At 31.4% G+C, this 22,816-nt stretch overlaps 2 protein-coding genes across 4 annotated transcripts in view; both read right to left on the reverse strand.

The window, feature by feature from the left end:
• Positions 1-1,382: 1,382 nt before the first annotated feature.
• LOC123712321 (peptide methionine sulfoxide reductase) lies at positions 1,383-9,858 on the reverse strand. Its single transcript, XM_045665342.1, has 5 exons — positions 9,687-9,858; positions 7,882-8,042; positions 4,518-4,638; positions 3,117-3,253; positions 1,383-2,149 (listed from the first exon to the last, which is right to left on the reverse strand). Exons 1-5 carry the CDS (start codon positions 9,732-9,734, stop codon positions 1,915-1,917), a joined length of 702 nt encoding a protein of 233 aa, XP_045521298.1. The 5' UTR covers positions 9,735-9,858; the 3' UTR covers positions 1,383-1,914.
• A 1,387-nt stretch (positions 9,859-11,245) lies between these two features.
• LOC123711628 (protein phosphatase 1 regulatory subunit 16A) overlaps positions 11,246-22,816 on the reverse strand; it is a 35,997-nt gene continuing 24,426 nt past the window's right edge. For 2 of the 3 annotated variants that reach the window (XM_045664263.1, XM_045664265.1), the window contains 2 exons: positions 18,001-18,448; positions 11,246-15,646 (listed from right to left, as the gene is read on the reverse strand). In XM_045664263.1, coding sequence (XP_045520219.1) covers positions 15,426-15,646; positions 18,001-18,448 — 669 coding nt within the window. In that variant the 3' untranslated portion in view covers positions 11,246-15,425. The remainder of the gene's footprint in view (positions 15,647-18,000; positions 18,449-22,816) is intronic. The other variant, XM_045664264.1, reaches the window with a different exon arrangement.

A 22,816-nucleotide genomic window follows, 5' to 3' on the forward strand; every position in this document is an offset into this window, starting at 1 on the left:
AATGTATATTGTTTTTATTTTTGGAAAAAATGTGGTATAAAAAGTCCCTGGACAATATGGCAGGGGAGTAGTGTTTATAAAAAAAAAATATCTTATGAAGACATGTAGGGTACTCTATGATTTAAAAAAAAATGTTTTCATTAAAGTTTCGAGTGCTCGCCTATTAGCTTACAATGATAACGAAAGTCACATTCGCTGCATGGAGTGATATATTTTGTATTAATGTCGTAATAATTAAAATTTAACGTGTAAGGCTCTTATAGCCTAAAATGCGTGTCCATGGGCTGCAATGACTGCCCTCTTTGGGCGTTCTTGTTTGGCGTTTCCCCCTATCCTATAAAATTATTAGATTACACCCAGTAAATAGTAATATGTGTTTATACCGGACTGCAGAGGAAAATCATTCTTTCTAGTAGTCAACTTTCATACTAAAATCGGAAAAAGTCATATTCAATTCATCAGCATTCCATTTCGAAGAGAACGTCGAAAGAAACCACAAATGACTAATGAGTCTTTTAATTTTACTGTGTACTCTTCAAAGTCTTCCGAAGTTGTATATCATATCAGTCTGATAACTGAATAATTGGCATATTTATTAAAACCCTTCTTCAGAAACAAAACGTGATGTCACTTACATTGTTTAAGTTATAAGTAATTAATTGGTTGTACTATCAAAAATTAGATTAGGTTCAGTCGAGACTATATGTCGAATTAAGTATGACTCTAGTATTTGATTTTAATATCTGGGTTTCATAGTTTAGGTATGTCTCTTCTCTTTATAATTGTAACAGTTATTATATAATACTTATACTATTACAAAATACGTTTATATCAATCCTGTAAATTTTCTAGCCATTACTAGTAGTTAACTAACTAATAATAGTAAATAAAAGTATGTGTAAACTAACAAATATTAATTTAATAATGAAATCACCGCGTATTGGAATTCTGTATAAGTGCCCTCTATTGGAATGTTTTAGAACTAACAACAAAACTGTACTAAAATTAATCCATATGGTAATCCGTATGGTATATAAAATATTATTGATTCCCGTAAATATACTCAAAATTAATTTAGAACTTTATGAAATACATAATAAGTATATTACTCGTGAAATTAATGAAATGAAATTAATGTATTGAGAAAAATACTTTGGCTAATTATTACGTTAGACAATAGATAATTTATGAATTACTATGGCTTACTTTCCAAACTTTTAATAATTGAATACTCTTGAAGCCCAAACAGTTTTACAGTTTAGCAATTGTTTGACTATAGTTGTAAAAATATTGAAAAATGCAATATTTAGATTCATTAACGAAATAAAACAACGCTTTTGAACAATTTGTTAATAATATAATAATTTTAATTCATAAAAAAATATGTTTATATGTCAAAAATACATTATGTAATGTTGCTTTAAAATATTATACTAAATTTGTCTAACCCTACAATGCAATATTAAAATACTAGACATTTTAAATCTTCGCTAAATAAAAGGAACGTGAAACATACCTTAAATCTTATTATAATGAGAAAAACGTTTATGGAATGAAAATGAAAGAACATATTCCTTCAAAAATGCATTATGAAGAACAAATTGTTTTACTAAAGCCACAATCTTTAAACATTTGACTTACGTCGTACTAACCTATGGAAAATAGACGTAAATAAAAACTTGTTTTGTGAATGTAGCAAATTATCACAAAAATACATTTTAAAACTAATACTATCTACGTATAATACATGAAATCAGTAGTTTTTGCGCTGTTAAAACAACTCATATATTAAAATATTTTTTTACACACATTATTAAAAATATGTAATGGTCATATGTCAATGCGTCAAAATATATTACATATATAGTCTATGCTTTCAAGCGCTCCGCGCTTAATGTAACCTCCACGCAGGTTTTAACAAGCTAGACCGCCTCCTTCGTTTCTCTCGAACTCTCGTCGCACATATTCCGCTTGTTTCTCGTTCAAACCCAATCGGACTATGTCTTGTTCAAATTGCGTTTTCCCGCCAATTCCCACCAAATAGCCGTTCAGTCTGGCCGCTACGTGTGACGTTTGTAGTTTCTTAGAATCCAGACCAAGGCTACGACACAAATCTTTGTGACCTTGCAATCTGTACTTCTGGTGGTAACTGAAAAATTTAAAGTGTTATTTTCTTGAATTTAAAAATATTTAAAGCTGGGAGGGATTATGAAGTGCTTTCAGGATTAACATAGGTTTACAAATAAATAGTGTAAATGTAAATTTTCCACCCAAAATTGTTGGAGTATTACTAAATTTATTATTAAGAAATAACAAATGAATTTGAATAACGAGTTCAAGACACTCATTTAAATAGATATTCGTGAAAATATATTGTATGTACCTTAAAATATATAATTATTACTAATGTAATTAAGTACTCGTTACGTATATCACTTGAATATATAGACGACGATATTATAATAATCTTTACGAAATCCAAAATACATTTAATCTACGTACAAATCGTATTTGTTACAATTACCTATGACAACTCGAAACACTGGACATGAGGGAGAAAATTTTTACATACACGTGTCAATTATTACTTATTGAAAGGTTAAGTAGTCCTATTGACAGCTGATTTCTCTAAAGGAGTGGGCCTTGACATTATTACACAAATGATAATTTTAAATATTCATATATTATTCTACATTGCTGGCAAAAGCCGTCTTTTAACAGCTGTACTCAGAAACTAACTTTAGTATAAGCGATTGCTTAGCAATTTAGTTAAGATTGTATGTATGTATTCATTATCGGGCATTAAATAACCAATGTTGTATTTTTTAGGTAATATGTAATTAAGTAGTTATTATAGAATTAGAGACAATTTAATTAACCGTAAATTGTTAATTTGTTCTATAATACCAAGAAGGTGTTCGTTTATGTATAGGTACGATTTTAATTTTTATGTACCTACTCTAAAATATCGAAATTGTGATTTAAAAATGGTTTTTTTACTTAGATTTTCAGTATAGGTTATGCACGTTAGACAAAAACATTAGGAGTCGGCAAGATTAAGAGGGAAATGTTGGATTTATGAGTTCGAAAATCATCAATTAGCTATTAATACATACTCTTCAGCTGGGTAGAAGGGACCTGCTGGTGCAATCTCTGTCCGAAGTTGTCCGTTGCACTGATTTTGCATAACTTTGTACGAGGCCTCCGCCGCGTCCTGCTGTTTCTCCTCGTGGTATAATATTAGGGATTGGTACTGGAATATGTAATAGGATTTTTTACTAACGTACTAGGTACTGGCCACTAGACATAGACATAACATTTATTACTAACAAAACACACACACAGAAACACATAAAATAACAATAATCAAAAAATAAAAATAATTAATAAAATAATAATAATAGAGAGATAACAATTTTTTTTTAAAGAAAAAGGTTTAATTGTGTAAGGCGTGTGTGCTGTGGTTGTAATTGGCCCGGCTCATCATTATGCTGAGGAGCAGAGTTGTTCCACAGCGCTGGTCATTCTGCCATAGACTACAGCAGCTAGGTCAGTCGCAAAAAAACAAATAAGAATCTAATACTCAGTAAAAACAAATAATAATAATAGTAAAACCACATACAATAGTAACACTACGCACGGTTTAACTTATAATTAGCAAATAAATATAATCCTATATTCAAATGGCGAAAAAAAAAAAAATATTAAAACTATTACATTAAAAAAAAATTGCGAATGCTGGAATTTTAAAATCGGTACAGTTTTTTGCAGTTTATTAATTACCATCAAAAATGTGGAGTCGAGTAATATCACATAAAATTAAAGTGTGATATTACTCGATGAAGCAAATGCCTACGTGGAAAGCCGATAAACCCAATTGTCGCAGAGTATAACTAGATTTCACGAGCGTAATAATTGATTTTCTTTTCAATCTCCCATTTCTTTACTTAAGTGAAAGATGACGAAGTTTTCACACATTCGTATAAAATATGATCGAATTTATACTTTACATTTATATTAAAGTTACAGTTTAGTATAATTCAGAAACGTCAAAAAAGTAACGGATTTTGTGATTCGAGAGTCATACTTAACGCTCGACTATGAATCTCACTCCTAGTCTTAAGCGACATTATGATTACACCCGAGCGGCAATATAGGCAATATTTATCGGTACCTAAGCCTAGGTATAAAGGGTGTAAAACGGACAAGACAAAAACCTCTCGCTCATACTTTTTAACCGCATACTTCTTTTGTTAAATGATGGCTTTTGCTTGTGAAAATCTACAAACGTTATGACGCTTTCTTTATTGAAGCATGGTCCCCTTCTCATCTATTATAAATAAATAGGTTTAATGGTAAGGAGTACATAAAAAAAAGAAAACTATTTGACAGGAACAGACGAAAAATTAGTAAAAAGATTTTGATTTGTTACGATACCTTAGATCGCGAAGAATAAATATGAATTTTGAATGACACAGAAACTTTCAAATATATAATTGTAATAATAATTGTTATACCTGTCTCTTCAATTTTGTGGTAAGTCCATATTCATGGTTCGCCCAAAACATCTCGAGCAGATCTTCATAAGTGATCGTTTTTGGGTCGTAGTGCAGTTCTATAACTTCTGTATGGTCACCTCTGAAAAATCATTAGATTCAAAGATGAGTTTAGTTAATCTTCGCACAATTCTAATTGTAATAAGAGGAATGTATGAAACGGAATACGATATAAAACTGCTCAAGATGAAAACCAATATAAATGCTTTTTACTTTTGAAAAATGTGAAATGTACTTTGTACACAAAAAATACCCCTTTATAAGTTCTTTGTGAAACGATTTGTTTTATCACTGCTTAATAGCGGAGTCACAAAACAAGTGCTAATCGCAATATTAAAATATCATTAGCAAATCACGTGTTGCTCTCTAATCCCTTTCAAGAAATGTAAATATGTTAATTAAATTTTAATTGCCATGCTTCAATAATCCGTCCAGCCTTGGCGCTAAGTACAACTTCCATGTCAGATTCAATAGGAATCTTATCATTAGCGCAAGGTACGACTCCATTGTGTAAAATCCACGGAAAATAGAATTTATAAAATATTAATATTGTCACAGCATATAATTTATATAAAACAATAAATCCTGAAGTCGTATTGTCGTGGAATTTTATATTATAAAAAATAAATACACAATGACGGAAAACCTCATCAAGCAGACAATCCAAATATCAAAGACGTGTTTAAGACACATAATGCTGATAAGGTGATCGGCCTATTAAAGCCTCATATAATCTATGTAGACACGTATCCATCACATGCCCAGTACGAATGTTACAAGAAGATAATAACAAAATTAATTCCTGCGCCGATGCGTCAATCTCTAACCAAATTTCAATTTGTTTTCCTTATATTTCAAAATTATTTATTCCAGTTAGATTAAGTGGTACTCAATTCTAGACACGATTGTTACAATCTCGGTCAACGTGCCAAAAATAGAGCCCGCATGCGTAGACGATGCCTTGGCCTTGCCGACACAACCTTGGCTCATACAAACATACAATGTCGTGCAATTATTTAGATTTTTTTATAAGGTTTCAATTTCTTTCCTTCTGGCAATGATTGTCTATGGGCGGCGGTATCACGTATCAGATGTGCCTCCTTATACATCAAAAAATGTTAGTAACTACTCGAAAGAGATGATACAGTTATTTTCTATCTAAAACTAGCATTGACAATTCAAATACTTCTAAGAATTGAATTATACAGCCGTTGAAAATTAATTAAATACGTGTTTTTATATAGAACCAAAACTAATTTGGATTTATGTATAAGATGGATTTAGAAGGTTTAATCTCATTAATTGAGATACAACAAAGTAGTGTCTGAAACTGTACGTGTAAGAAAAGTAAAACAAACCACAAGTTACATCAAATAATAATAAAGGATTCTTAGGAGCTTTGAACGAGTTATTATTTTCTAGAACAATAGTACATTTCTATAACGAATATTTTTATAGCCATGAAATTACACACTGTATTTATACGGTGTTTTGTTATAGATATAGTAGTATGTTATGATAATTCAATCTAAAAGTATAAGGCTTCATTGTTATCTCTATAACATAAACATGCCAAGGTGGTCAGGTTACGTGTGCAAGTAGATCTAAGCATATTTAAGCATTTGAACTTTACACTGTTAAATATTAATTTAAAACTGTATGTCTGAATTAGTTTACATTTTCTATAATAAAAAGTATAGAAGAAAATCGATTTATTAATTACATGTTATATAATAGCTTTATTGTAATTACAGTAGTACTATAATTACGCAATATACACTCGTGCAAGATTAATGACCACGTATATTTACTACAGTAAAACAGTTTTAACGGTTCTTAATAAGTTCATTCATGTAATTATTATTTTAATTGTTTTTTTTTATACAAAACAACTAGGTTACAATGTTATGAATGAGTTTCGTGGTAATGTAATTATTATAGCTCACGATTTTTCACGTTTAAGTTTATTTTATCTATTTTAAAAACTACTTTAAAAATACTGGAATGAAATAAAAATAGTAATTCAGTTTTAACCAAAACTATTAGTATTAATTCAATACAATTATTACATATCATGCAAGATTTACACTTTCGTCATTATTGCGCATTGCAAATGATATTTGCCACTACAAATCATACCTGGCGTGGAACAAAAATATGGTCTACTACCAGTCTTCAGTCTAAGTTCTCTTACGGTACTACTTAACATGACCTTAATCATCTTAAATCATATCATTCGATGACTAGAGAGAAAAAATAATAATAAGGCAAAGCAAAAAGTCACAACAATTGTAACAACTTTCCTTTATAAGAAATTTTTTCGATTATTTTTTTTTTTTTAAATTGTATCGTAATTTAAAATATGTAATGTAGTCTTATGATTCATCCCCATTATCATCAATGGCTGACACTCTTAACCTCCGCAAGTATATTTCGCAATCTATTCCGTGCTTCTTGTGTCTACTTCGATCACTTATTTCTAAGAGGTCCTTGAAAACTGTCATTTTTAAGTTTTAGTACTCGCAATTTAATAATAAATTTTTAAATTTGGATTTTTTATTATTATTTTTTATAAAGTTGTGCAACTCTGTGCAATTGAAATCAATGACTAGACAATTTTCTACAAATCGTAAAGTTGACAAACGACATAAAAACGCGTATTGTATACAAACGATGAAGTTATCTTGCATTTGAATATATTGATAATATTATCTGACCTTGACACATTTTTGTATTATCGCAAAAATTAAACTTTTTACTACTTCAATTGTTTTTTATCTTGTCTATGAATACTTTTTTTACTACATTTGTGTAATTATATATGGTTTTATTTATTTAGTTTTTATTAAAAGTAACATTGAGTCGAGACTAAACGAAGACTGTTGATTATACAATACGTTTCCTGACATACGGGATACTTAGCACTGTCGCTCTGAATCTAATCCTTAGATGTTTTTAAGCCATAAAATCATAATGTTGTATGGTATAAGCGAGTACGTAAAAAGGTAAATTTTTAATCGTTTAATCTGCTAATAATAAGTTAAAACTTTGATGTACCGTGGTGAGCGACCTTAAATTATTAAGTCTGACATGTCTTCGAGTTTTAGATGTTAGAAGCGCAGTTTTCCCTCACGATTTCTTTACTGTATAAGTCATACTATTATAGTATTATTCAACATTTAGAAAAAAACATTATTGCAGCCGGAGTTCGAACACAACTTCAGGTTTAAGGGTTGCGACACACTACCCAAAAAAAAATATTAACAAAGCTCATGTGAGGGCACAGACAACATTAAATCATGAAATATGAAACCAAAAATCTTACAAGTTTCTGTAATGAGGATTTTTCGTGGTACCACCGGAGTAGCCGACTCTGGTACGGATGACGCCTGGTGTGACTCCAAAAAGAGAGTCATTTGACCAGAAACAACCCATCCCAAAAGTTGCTTTCTTGGTTGGGATGTTGACATCGTGCAGGAGAGCGGCCTGTTTAGAAAAAAATATATAAAATTATTTATTTAATAAGGTTGTCGGCAAGGTTACTCCGAAACAGAAACTACATTTTTATAAATAAAAACTCAGGACTAATTGAGTTTTGAACAATACAAAACAAATAAGAAAATACGCTTTCTTAGTGTAGTTTTATAATAGAATATTAAGAATCATGAATTCATGATTCCGTTTTTCTTTCGAAATTCATGCGCACCCTGGACACTGTAATTAGTAAAAACCAGTCTTCCAACAAATTTTCTAGAAATAAAACCAGCTTTCTTCCCGACTAAGGTATTCGAATATAAACCTGTTTCCGAAACAAGAGTTCAAAGTTTTTGAAGACCTACAAGAACCCATTTTTATTGGCCCCTATAGCCTTAATATTTATGGTTTATAAAATCAGTAATATAGCCTATGATTTAACTAGAAATTTGTTAAACTTCGCGCTGCAAGAAAGTTAAGATTTGAATTTAAAAAATCAAACAATATACATATTAATATAACAAATTTTAGCAGGAAGCGTGTCGATTAAACGAACTTGAAGAAAAGGCTTTTCACTTATTGGCTCAAACCTTTTTTATTCAATCTGTGCTAAAAGGACTATAACGTCTGTTATAGGATGGATAATCTTCTTCACTGCAATTAATATTGAGATTCCACGTGCAGGTAACAGCAAGAAATTATTGTAAAGTGTATTGAGGCATTCAATATTGAAAAATATAATTAGAACGACAACAACAACAACCATTATAAACATGACAAGAAAGGCACAGAAAACTTTTGTCCTCAAAATGCGAACAATATAGGGCATCTTCCTATACTGATAATGAATCATTCATTGTTAGTTATCAATACCCCCCTATAGTATTAAATTGATAACATTTAAGAGTTTACTGTTTTATTACTGCCCCTTGTCATATACATTATACAACTCTTTTAAAATATTGTTTTAGAAGACGTCATTATTAAATCGGCTTCGCATTACATTAATGATTCAGCATTTCTCATAAATCATATAAAATACATACACGTTCTAGCTTATGTCATGTTACTTTGACGTATTTTAAATAATACACGTAATAATAAACGTTTTTAGAAATAAGTAAAAAAAAATATTAATGTTATCATATATTTATCAATTGCTAAGTTTTCCAAGTTTTTACTTACGTCCTCAAATTCAAACGATCAATCACTTAAATAGTAGGACGTAGTTTAGCCAATATAAATCATACACGACGAATAAATTCTATTTCTGTTTATTAAAATTGCCAACTTCCTTTGAAGATTTCATTGATGGGTCAGCTGAAATTCTTTTTTTAAATTGCTGCAAACGTTTTCAAATAGGTCATCATGTATTCGCTAAAAATGCCGAGCGAAAACGTGGTCTATTCGGAAGTTTCTAGTTTAAATAAAGAGAACTTAAGTTTTTATATCACACATTTGAAACTACCGTATTTTTTATGTATCTTCAAAGACAAAAAGGGGAATAAGATTCACTAAACTGAGACGCAAATTACATATTTTGATATTAAAAATACTAGTAACATAAGTAAAACTACACATAATTTTGAAAGCTTCAAATCAATAATTGAAATACGTAGTTTTTTTTTAACATAAACAAAATATTAGGTTACTTACATTAGTTGGTGGCTTCATATTGCAGAAATGTCGTATTAACTTCAACATATATTTCTTCAGGCTTTACTATGGGTCGAGCAGCTGTCGTATTATAAATACTGAGTGAAGCCGTGACACGTCAAGACGCGGCAGCGGTCCGGCGAACACTGCCGAGTGCCGGGCGCCGGCTGCCGCAATTCATCAACGTAACTTATCAATACCAAAAAAAATACGCAGTTTAGCGTTAAAGTCATATTTTCTAATTAAATGTCACTTGACACGATGATAATGAAAAAAATAATCATAGAAAAAATATTTTTACATTGTTTTAACCTTGTACTGCTCCCTATGTGTACGTGTTCATTGTTTTGGTCTGCAAGTCTGAAGTCTGAGGCCCTCGCCCCTGTGACTCTTAGTAATTTTTTTAAGGTAAATTAACTAAAGATGGAACTCCTTATGTTTCGGAAGCAAGAAAAGCCCTGCGATATTCGTCAAGTGGATGATCTTTCCCATCAATCGATGAGTTATAGAATAGCCGAACAGATCAGAACAGCTGACAGGGTCAGAACGGACCTATTCTTTTAATTCTAAATCAATGTTTTAAACGTTATTTCAAGGCGTGTTGCTGACTGGTAACAAACCATATTCGCAAATCACATTACATTGAGGACAATGAACGACATGCTTGAAATATTGGCAAGTGGTACGTTCGATATGATGCAATGACCGTTAATCTTACATTGAAATGAAATACAAAGTATGTTAGGAATATCTTGTAGGTGTGAGACTATCGATTCTCTAGGGCAGTGTTTCCCAACCTTTTATGTGGAATGTTCCACCTTAGCCTTTGAATTAAGAAACTTAACTGATAGGTTTTGGGATAAAATTACTAGGAAACACAGTAAGTATTCAACACATATAATGCGAAACTAAAACTCAAATTCCAAATATTTTTTATAAATTTTCGAATAGCCCCCCCTACACAATCAAATTGCCCAAGTGTGAATTGGAACTAACGTTGGGAATCACTGTTCTAGGGTAAATTACGTACTCAATGATTATCCGTCTTTGGCATTAAGTCACTGGGCTTGGCTCCTAGCTGTTCGCGAAACACGACCACTACACGTAGTCAATCTGTATTTATAAACTTATTTAAAATTATGATAAAACAATTTCTAACATTTGACAGGAACCATAAATAAAAATTCTTTGTGAAAAATCGTTCTTTAATTTTGAATGATAAAGGAGTTTAACTTCCAATAAAGCGCAAACTTTTCTATAGTTTTGCCAAGTATTTTTCGACATCTAGTACTATCGAATAAGTTGAAAAACTGCTATTTCATAAATTATTTCACCATTACAAATTAAAATCAATATCCCAGAATGACAGGCTCGAAAATTGCAACATATTTTAATAATAAATATACATTTTCGCGAAGCCGGTCCGTACTCTTAAAACTTTTATAATGAATTGCCAATTCCAATTGTTGGAAATCGAGAGTAATTTATCATGACAATTCTATACTCAGTCAATGTTGCTATATGTTATTGTCAAATTTGGAAAGGTATAAAAATACAACTTTGATTTCAATAACAAATTTATTTCAATTAATAGGATTTAGGAATCACGTAATATAAAACACTACTGCTTAGGTCATTAAGTACACATATAATTATTATGAGCTCAAAAGACAACAGTACTATTTGCATTAACATTTCTAAGAATAATTTGTACCGTATACATGATTAAACAGTAGTAAATACAGGCACATAACCATTTTTTCGTATATAAGTAAATTTGGTTATAATTGTCGACAATTGCTTCGAATTTTCAAATATACTTTCATATATGCTTTCTTGCCATCATACATGCCTAAAGTGAGGACAAAATGGATTCATAGTGCAACTTGGTTAAGGCAAGAAAAGGCAGGAGTAGGTACAGTAGACAAGTCAAAAATTCCCTATAATTTTCACACAAAATGTTCTAATGCACATTCCATAGAAAACAAATTTTTATTTAATTTTAAAATATAATCTCTGGATAAATTCTTCGTGTAACAGAAAAATATATTTTAAGGCAAGATTTTACGAGGCACTGTTATAATTTTTATAGGCTAGAACTCATATGAATCACAATTATTTTTATACACAGATAAGTCATATAAAATATTTACAATTTCCATAATTTTAGCTGTCGATAGATTTAAATAATTCTTATTATATATAACCTTGATTGTAATACTTTAGCTACGATTGGATGGCAACACTTATCAAAAGGCGCCAAAAGAATATTAACAATATATACCTATGACTGACCTATTTGAACATTATAATAACGAAAATAATCAATCAGGGTTTTACTTTTAAAATAAAGACATCACAAAAATTTGAACTTTATGTCACAAAAACGTACTTTGCATTTTCAAACACAATTTTTATGTACTACAAAAATTTTCTAGCACTTGTGTTTCTAAAGTGTCCTCTTTGTATGTTGTGTTAGATTTTTTTAAATGTTTAAATTTGTCCTTATAGAAACGACTGACACGCCTCAATTAGCTCGTTCAAAACCCCTACCGTAGCTAAAATACAACAATCAGGACGAACATAGGACGGGATATTTCCAAGTAAATAATTCCTGATAAATGCTTTTAAATACTATTCAAATAAATTATCACAAAACGCTGCCTGTAAAATAAAATGCTTTCAAAACTAATACTGTACAACAACCATCTTGTGCAAGGCCTTGTGTAAGAGAAACCGATCTAAGTACTTCTTAAGTACGATTATTCTAATGACTATGATATGGACGAATGCTTTACTAGTGAATGAAGACTTAAATTATAAAATATAGCTCCAAAAGTATTTACTATATACAAAGATAGTGGAATGTCCGAGTCTGTGGTGCATGACAAATATTTAGTCAAATTGGGTCGAACCGTATTTCTTTCTACTTTCTACGTTCAGGTTGAATATGTGTAACCATGTATCTACACAACAAATTAGTTATCCGCTGTATTGTTATAAAACCATGCGCCTATTTAGTATAGTAGTTGTTTTGTTCTAGGTACATGGCCTTCACATATACATGTATACAAAATATTGTAAAAACTATTTTAAACGAGTAAGTTTCTTGCCCATTTTTGGAAGGGGCAACTAGAATTTTTTTTTTAAATTTTGACTTTCAAAAGTGCCTTTAAGAGGCCAAACTGACATTAATAATTTCACTTTGAGTTTGTTGCCAGAACTAGATCCGAAGTCGTTAAGGAAAAGCTTCATTATCGTGCTAACGCAAGTAAGCCTCTAAGGGGTCACTGTCGTCTAGGCCCGTAATCCTTGTCTTGAGCACGTTGGTCCGACAAATCTACGTAGATGCTTCTCAGAATTTATTTAGCCGTGGCGAGTGTTAATATACATTTAGTTAGTATGCAATTGGCTATTAATGGCAAGTTAAATTCTATTCCCTTATATGTCTACGCCACGCTTAAGAACATGAACAAGATTTAAGACTGCACTAAACTTGATATATATACTGTCATGCAACCACATTTTTAAAACTTTTTATGATAAAGGAAATTGATCATCTAATCAACATTGAACACGAATTATAACAATATTATTTACACAGAACCACCAAAGACACAATAAAAGCAGATAAAGATTGGCACAGATAACACAAACTGGAAAACATTAAATATACGCTATAAAATTTCTAAGAAAACGTCAAATAGGTCCAAACATGGCCCCTTAATTTCAACGTATCCAGAATTTCCATTAGCTATTACATTCTTTTTTCATCATAATTGTATATATAACAAAATCAGAGTAATATTATAAACCTAGCTTTAAAATTTCTAATAATCTTTTAAAATAGTGTTGGGGTCATTCACCTTAAGTTTGTGAACTCTAAACTTGACTCAATCCCTTAGCACAAAAATACGTAAAATAGTTATAGATTTTTTTTGTATGGTATAACAAACCATTAATATTGCAACTATATTGATAATAAACTGGTTCGAAATGTCAAAAACTACCACAATTGACGTATATTTGACAAGATGAGCGTATTGAGTGTGCTAAGTGAAGTGATACAGTTTACGTCTAAGAACTATTATTTATTTATTTTTTAAAACAGGTTAAAATATTAAGAGCTTTGTTACAATTTGTATATTCATATTAAACAAATCCAGTCTTTATGAATTTAAGGATATGATAAAGGAAGAATTCGTGATTAAATTTACAAGTGATCATGTTGGAGATTTCCTATCCAAGAAATATTCAACAGATAGATATCCCGTTGGTTTTCGACTCATCAAGAAAACCAACTAAGTTTCTAGAGTTACCTTTACACTTCGGGGAAATTTGAACTTTGTGTACACAGCTTAAGCAAATGCTTAGTGAGGATTGGCTAAGGATGGCGTTACCAAATGTTTCAAAGGCTCAAAAGTTCCGCAACGCGTTTGGGCTGTTTCATAATATATCACATACATTTGATTGTGAATAAAGGTTCATTTCAATTATACAATCATATAAACATCCAATTTCTTTCCTAACTATATTAAATTTATAATGAATATGCATGCCACTTATATAATTCAGTTTGAATTTGAATTAAATAACATTTAAATATTTAAAAATCGCCTTTAAACAACTTTCTAATAATATACTTTTATTACATATAGATATTGATAAAACTCACAATGACTTGAAATTATTATGAACTACCCTCTTTTTTCCTCTCATGAAGTTATCAATAAAAGTTATTGATTTAGGCTTCCGGCGGCGTATAATTTTAATATATAAAATACAAATACTGTTACTAAAAAAAAAACAATATTAAAATACCCACAGCATACATATTCACTGTCACATAATTTGGTCATTCACAACTTTTATATCACATTATTAACACGCACTTTCAACGATAATGGAAATATATCTGAAATATAAATGTGGAATGTTTCAATTGGAATTTGCAAATCAAAAATATAATAAAAAGTAAGGTAGACAAAAATGCTTCATAGATAAAATACATATTCATTTCATAAAATACTAAACACTTTATAAATGCGATTATTATACATTGATAAAGATATGAGCGCATTATTTTGATCGTAATAAGGTTCAAAGAATTTATGTTGAGTGCTCATTAATCAAGCAACATATAAAACGCTGACTTTCAATATGTTTTGATATATTTTGTTGTCTTAAAGACCATTGAATTCTTATAACTATCACACGCCCAATTGACAAGCCAATGGCAATATTCTATAGGCAACAATAAATAATATTAAAATTTGAGAGGCCCTTGTTTTAACTTTTATAAATCTCGGCAAGAAAAAGAAAATTTTCAAATAACATTTGAAACCATCATTAAACGTCGAAGACTTCCATTCAAGAAATACAAGAGTTCAACAATAGATAACGCCTATAAGATTTGTGAGTTAAGAAGACTTGCTCTACAAAACAGAATCACACTTTTAATGGGAGTTTGAACACGAAATAGATAAATAGGGAATTGAAATCGTACCAAACCGCACCAATTTTATTTCTCAGGTGGAATATTTAAAGTGATCGACAAACGTAAACTGTACTTATCTATTTCAAGAACGAATAAGGTACATTTATTTGCCACGGGATTACGTATTGAAACTATCACCGGCTAGAAACACCTTTCAAATGACATCCTAAACTTGCCAACCGAAAATGTGAATCCCCTTCAGCGCCATCTTGTTATATTATCCGCATTTATTTCAGCGCCATCTACATGATGATACAACACCTATGCGATTTAGTGTCACCGACCACATCACTCGTGTGTCCAGAAAACCGTGGCACAGTAACTGAACTTGGCGATAATATTAGATTCTCTTGCTTTTCTGATATGGAATTCAGACTGTGGTTATTCGAAGTCACATTTGATTCAACGGGACTCCCGTTTGTTCTTATTTGCGCGCGCTGTTTTTTAAGATCCGCGAGAGTACCTGTAAACATTTGATTATTATATATATAGCAGCTTTTAAATATACACACATAAACATCACATTGCTCATATCATGCAGAAAATTCTAATGTAAATGTCTAATTAAAACGTGTGTCTACTTATGTACACGCGTTAGAAGATATACTTCTTTGGCGTAACAAGATAAAAGTCTATTCAAAATTTTTATTCTATGTTTATAGAAAAAACGACACTAACAATAGAAAACTGGTATAAATTAATACATTGAAAGTTTTATTATAACGCATCATCTAATGAAGTAACTTTATTAAAATATCATAAAATGAAATGTTGACTATAGCTATCTTCATTGTGACGGTGTGCGTGCGCATCGTAAAAATTTAGTAACATCATTTTAAACACACCAAAAGAAGTATAACCTCAAAAATATCTAATTGAGTAGATACGTTATAGTACGTACTAACGCAGTGCGCTGCAGTGCTGTCAAACGTAAATTTGAAAAATAAATAATGAAGGTAGACTTTATATATTTTGGGAGCTTTTACTTTAAATTTCAAATTGAACTAAGATGTAACAGAGTCTTATTAATTTTTTTAGCTTTATCGTGAATTTTCTTTTTTTATTCACATTAATTTATGACAGTAGAAAACATTAGTTATTTAACCTGGTATTGGAATTGTTCGTGTACATCAGAATTAATAATAGATGGATCAACGTTTGCGTTCAGTAGGGTTTTTAAAATATATAATAAAATTACTAATTAATAAATAAACAATAGAAAAGTAATTTTTTGTCTATACTTTCACTAATAATATAAAGAGGAAACGTATTTTTTATTTTTAACGAATAAACCTACTGAACCGATACTTTACGCATGGATCTACAAAATGTTGCAATAACGTTAAAAATTATTTTCTTTCGACCATCCCTCAGTTTCAGATTGGTACTACTTTGCGTATTGTTCCCACAGCATGCATCCTATTTCATATCAGCTTGATACGGGTGAAACGTTTATTATTATTAATCCCTTTAAGATGTGATAAGGAGCACGATGTAATATTTGCAGGAGCTTACAAACAATTTATAAGATTTGCGATTTAAAATAGTGATTTCATTTCCAGTTCTCGTCCGTTCCACTTCCTTGATTTGAGAACTGGCAATAAATATAAACTTAGAAGCATTAATTTTTTACTGACTTTCATTAGTACATATTTAGCTGCAAGCTATTGAGGAAGGCATCTATAACAACGACGAATAAACGCGGAAGGACTGGTATATTTAAAAAACAATTGAACGCAACATTTTCTAATATAACAGAAGAGCGTATGTTGAACATGATTCTAACATACAAATAATTATCTGAATAAGTTTTCATAAATCAGCATTAATGTGTGATATAAGCAACTGTGACGGAATGTATAACTTTCTCTTAGACGCTGATTTTCATAAGATGAAAGTACAATTACGCAATTATTACTTAATAATGGATCATCAAAATGTGTTTTGAGATGGCATAAAATCGAATTGTTTCAAAAAGGAAATTCTTTGAACATATTTTTTTTATGTTGTACCGAAGCCATGATATGCAGATTCAAGTAAATAAATTATTTGTGAAAACTACAGTAATTTTAACTAGAACTATTTTTAGTTTATGTCACCATGAATTAATACACTTTTTTTATAGTTTCTTTTTTCCGAAACATACTTCTGACAGTTTAAGAAATTTAGAACAACCTAAATGAATAAATAATGTTTTGATTTCATATATTACAATCCATGTCATCTCGGAACCTGATTTGTATTAAGTTCTTAATTTTGTAGTGACATAAACCAAAAAATTGATTAAAAATAATAATTTAAAAAATATAAGAGATGTTAATGACGGAGTCGTGCAAACAAAACAAGCAAACATGTTATTCTATGTGAATGAACGGATGGACTACGGAAAATAAATAGAAACTCAAGTCTAAAATAGAGTACATAACAAATTGAAACCTCTTCTAAACAAATCCCTTACTTATAAATGCTTTTTAAAATAAAGAAAGAAAGACAATTGTTATCGTGTAATTTTGACATGACTTGAGGAAAACGTATTTGGGTAGAGGCATTTATGAGTAGGGGGACAAACAAAACTACACAACGATACAAAACAACAAAGAGACTTCTTGCCTCATATGCATCCTCAAGATATCCTCGTCCGCAATCCCTTTAAATATATAACTGTGCAAAACCGTTAGATAAATCTTTTATATGTTACTTATTGTCCACACTTAAATCGTATTCCATAAATTTTAGGGTATTACCAAATTTAAATGTGGGTAGTTGTAACGTGCAAAATACATAGTGCAAAATGTGTCGTAAGGATGCATATCATACCTGCATTAATCATGACGGTGACATGAACATTGATTTTACCATTATTGTCTGTTGTGTAAGTGGCCGTACTGCCGTCAGCGATGGCAATCTGGTTAGGAATTAAGTCTTTCCTACCGTCGAGCGCATCTTCGCCCTTAAAACCATCATTATCTTGTCCTTCCGGCGCTTTGCGTATACCGTTAGGCAAGGCCCGTTCATATTTATCGTTCTCTTGTATCGTTTGTATGGGAGCCGGTGAGTAATGCGTAGCTGCGTTTACACCGAATAATGGATTGGTAATTTTTGGTTGATAGTTGTCCTGTTCGGTACGGTAGGAATGTTTCGGTACGGCGTAGTCTACGTTCTCCGACTCGTAGCTGTGGTTAGACGTCGTGGAGCTGACAGACAACCGTGTATTGATGTCTGATAGACTCGTGTTCGGATCGTTATCGACACCATTTGTTAAGCCCTGAAACGAAATGTCAAGTTCATTATACGCTTGAGTAAACAAAATCAACAATATCAACAAAGTAAAAAACACTATTCAGATTCGGGCTAATGAGTTTTCGTACTCGATTAAATTTTTCATTAAACTCATGAAACCCGAGGAAATTCTAAATGCGCTCTACCAGATGAGTTACAAACGCTAATTGAAATAAATTATATTTTGATGGTAAAATAACTTCGAACGAAGGATTGTAGGTTCAGTTACATACTGATACTAATGAAAAAGTACTTAGGGATGCAAATTACGACGTTAAAAACTGAAATGTCAATGAGTGGAGTCGTGAAGAGGACATAAGGTTTGCACATGTAGAATATATAAATCTAAAGGACAGATCAACATGGCAACATTTGGAGTAGGCTTTTGTCGAGAGACAAGTTGATTAGTTGTTGAACAGTAAGTAATGCATAAAGTAATGGAATACTCTAAACTAAGTACAGCAGTAAAACCTTATTTTATTTTTAAATATTGATATCATATATAAACAAACAACGAAAATATTCCGAACGGCTCCATCACGATATTTATCTCTGATTCACAAGATTTTTTTCCAACAAACACCGGTGACACACGCTGTTATATTTAAAATATTATCGCTAACACTTCTTAAACAAACAAGTAAATATATGACAACATAAGTACGATAAGGAGATAATATAAAAGTAAGTCTTAATTTATAACTACTAACCAAATTTGCATGCTATGTCAAACTAATCTCAGTAACTACTTGGTAGGATAAGTCTTTTGTAACGCACAATTTTCGTATTTTGGAAAGTAATCTAGGTATGCTGAAAATGCAGTGCTATGCAGCTAGTATTAAAATAGTAATATTGTTACCAGGTTATATTGTTAACAAAAAAATAGAATTGAACTGAATAACAAATATAATATACGTCAAAAACAAATTGAATTAAATTTTAACTGACTTAAACCATTTCAAAATTAAAATTGAATGAATATGCAACAAAATATTTTAATAATTTTCAAATATGTATGCAAAATTTTAGTAAATTTAGATTATAAAACAATTTCACCGCATAATTTTCAAATACATGAATATTACGAAATCTTCAAATTGTAACGTTTCTCTCGTACTTGAGAGATCATCCAAATCATATCAATATTAAATTCACATATGAGAAACGAAAAATGAATAACATACCCTATATCTAAGCCCTAAAATCTGTGGCTCCTTGCGTCCACAGTGCAAATTGTCATTAGTCAAAAACATAATATCCAGCGACATTTTCACACACAATCACATATGCACAAACACTGAATATCGTAATGCATTATAGACACGTCAGGCCCGTTCCACGGTGTGCGTGATAAGCGACTCGCGAGGGAAATCGCATGAAAACTGTGATTATAATGCGCTCATCGGAACGGCATTCGGTCGGGGGAGGTGTCGTAAGTCAAATTTCTTAATATAAGCGTTCATCTCGTATAAAAGTTACGAGATCTATGTAATACCAAGTCGGCTTTTTCAGTCCCTACTTAAACGTAATTGACTTATTATAGTGACCAAATCAATATTAAAAATATAGATGGTCTTGGGCATCTTGGATTCTAAATTTATCTACATCGAAGCTATAGGGAAGTCTGAGATGTCCTGAACTGCTTCGTGAAAAAGATAGAAGTTTTGCTTTTATGCTCGGCGGTTGTTCTAACATTTGTTGTTCAATCAAGAAAGTACCTCATTAGTTACGCTCAACCTGACTGCTTTAGTACTCGATTCATCGATGTGTTTGAATAACATTCAAATGTTTGTGCAAAAAAAATAGAGAATATGATAAAAAATATATAATATTTAAAGCAATACGCTTATTTTAATTAGAAATTGCGTAGTTTCTATAACTTTTTTGATAAATTTGGAATGCTTTTACACGACAAATTGTGGATAATTTGCGGCATTTTAGACTTATATCATGATCATAATCTTAGTAATACAGAGCATTATAACAGGCGTGTTACGTATTAATTGTTAATTATGAAAATTCTCTGTTATATGACTTAAAAATCTTTTGGCAAGAAGATTATTATTACAATACAGGTATTAAATATTAAATTAGATAAATGATTTTCATATAGACCAAGGTAACCAAACTTCCAAAAGCTCATTATGGAGCGTTCAAGTATTGTTACGCAATTTTTGGTGATTCTTGACCTCCCCCATGAAACGCGCCGTAACCTTTCTGCATCCAATAGTAAAACGTTTCGTAACCAACCCCAGTGACTCTTTATACCTAAAACTTACCATTATGTGGTGTAAAGTACTGGAAAGTGGAAAATAATATAAACAATAACGCTAAATTCAATCCCCGCCCCGCATCGTAACGTTATACGAGGAGACCCCCCCCCCTCCCCAAAATTCGTTACGTAAACCTTGAACGCTCCCTTAAGTGGATACGATAATCAAAATAACAAACAAATAGTATTTAATAGCCAATAAATACGACCTGATGTAAAGTGCATTGATGAATACTAAAAATATCTCAAAGCCGAGGTACAGAATTAGTTATGAATAGGTCTTAATTACACCGGCTCGCGTTGAAAGCGGAGAAAGTACGGACAACATAAAAACGTATTCGCTGAATATTATTTATTATGTTTGCGGAATTTCTGCGTTTTAATTATGCCGAGCGTAATTTACGATATAAACATTACCGATCTTTTAAAAACTTTTTATTATGTAACGGAATATTTGTATGATAAGGTGAAATATGTATTATCAGTCAGTCAACCGCGAGATGGATTTAAAAAAATCTAATACTAGATAATATTAGGTCCTAACATATGAAATTGGCGTTTTGTATGGGAGAAACAAAAAGTACATCAAAAAAAAAAAATGTTATCTGTTGGAGCAAGGTCTGGTGAGTACGGTGGATGTCTTGGACATTACAATTGAAGCTCGTCTAATTTGGCAGCAGTCTGTTGTGTAGTGTGTTGCTACCGTTTTTACCAGTCCTGGTTGTTTAGCAACTAGCTTTTACATCATGGTTTGCAGTTGCTGACAACGGACATCTGCTGTAATCGTCTGGCCAAATTTAAGAAATTTATAGTGAACGATCCCGGCAGTTGTCCACCAAACGCTCACAAGTAACTTTTTCGGAGACAATTTTCGCTTGGTTTAGCCATTGCGTTAAGCGGTACCGATTATTGTACAAGATCCACATTTCATCACAGATTACAATTCGATATAAAATCTCTTCATTATTATGCCCGTTGAGTAATCTTCCTAACCAAAGATATTTGTGGTCAAAGTTTCGTTTTGTCGTACGGGCCTCTCGTCTCTCGTCTCGTCAAGATTAGGATCTTAGATGAATGAAAGAGAGAAATTAGAATAATTTTAGTAACATCCTTATTACTAAACGGGACGGGAGACAGCTAGAGACAGTAAACCTGTTAAATTTAAAACCTACAAACATTGTTTTGAATATATTGTTATCAGTCAAAATCAAGCTTTTATATTTTCTTACACTTAACGAACGAACAAAAGACCGCGCTTAACATTGTATCATACCCCAAAGAATATTTCTTATCAGTCAACGCTCTATGGCCACATTTAGGCCGAGTTTTCACTGTTAACGAGAAGTACGAAGATGAGTGAAATACGAAAACCTCACGATCGACGTGGCTAAGACAGCAAAAACAGCTCGTAATTAAGCTAAGGTAAATACTTTCAGCCAATTAGTTGTGTGCCTGATCTAAATACCAGCTCGCGCATATGTCCGTTCCACTTGTTGATAATAGATTAGTTTCTTATGTTTTTAATAACAGATGTATTATAAGTTTTTAACGTGGACTGACGAGACGTTTTCTATTGTCACGTCACGTACGTACGTGTTGGTATACGTGGCTTAATTAATTCTGGTACGATGCCGACCCATTTTTTACCTTAAAGCATAATTGACAATAAACTTTCATGAAACTAAATAAAAATGACTCTATTGACATTTTCAGCAACTCCATAGTTACCTCTCGCCGACTCATTACAGAATACTTCCTGTGTTCATTATTTGTTAATACAGTCAAAACCGTTTACAACAACATAGTGAGTATCACTAAAATCAAAGGTCCCGGCTGAATGATATTGTATTAGGTACTTAATAACAACGTCATCGGCTGTTACGCTTATCGGTTTTCACGACCAAATATGAGTGGTCCTTTCGATGTCGTCATAACAGTTTTGACTGTATTAGCATTTATTTTCTTTATTCCTACATAATTGTTTTATAACTTCATTGTGTGTGTGCGCAAATAATACTGGACGATATAAAACGTGAGAAAACAGCATGTCTATGGGTAATTCAAAGTCGAGACTTAGCTCTG

Source organism: Pieris brassicae, chromosome 7 (genome assembly GCF_905147105.1).
Source record: "Pieris brassicae chromosome 7, ilPieBrab1.1, whole genome shotgun sequence".
Taxonomy (NCBI): Eukaryota; Metazoa; Arthropoda; class Insecta; order Lepidoptera; family Pieridae; genus Pieris; species Pieris brassicae.

Excerpts from the sequence above, each read along its gene's own strand:
- LOC123712321 (XM_045665342.1), bottom strand. The coding sequence starts at position 9,734 with ATGTTGAAGTTAATACGACATTTCTGCAATATGAAGCCACCAACTAAT. Across the intron at positions 8,043-9,686 it reads ATATGAAGCCACCAACTAAT|GCCGCTCTCCTGCACGATGT; the intron begins GTAAGTAACCTA and ends TTTTCTAAACAG. Across the intron at positions 4,639-7,881 it reads AATCCTCATTACAGAAACTT|AGGTGACCATACAGAAGTTA; the intron begins GTAAGATTTTTG and ends ATGATTTTTCAG.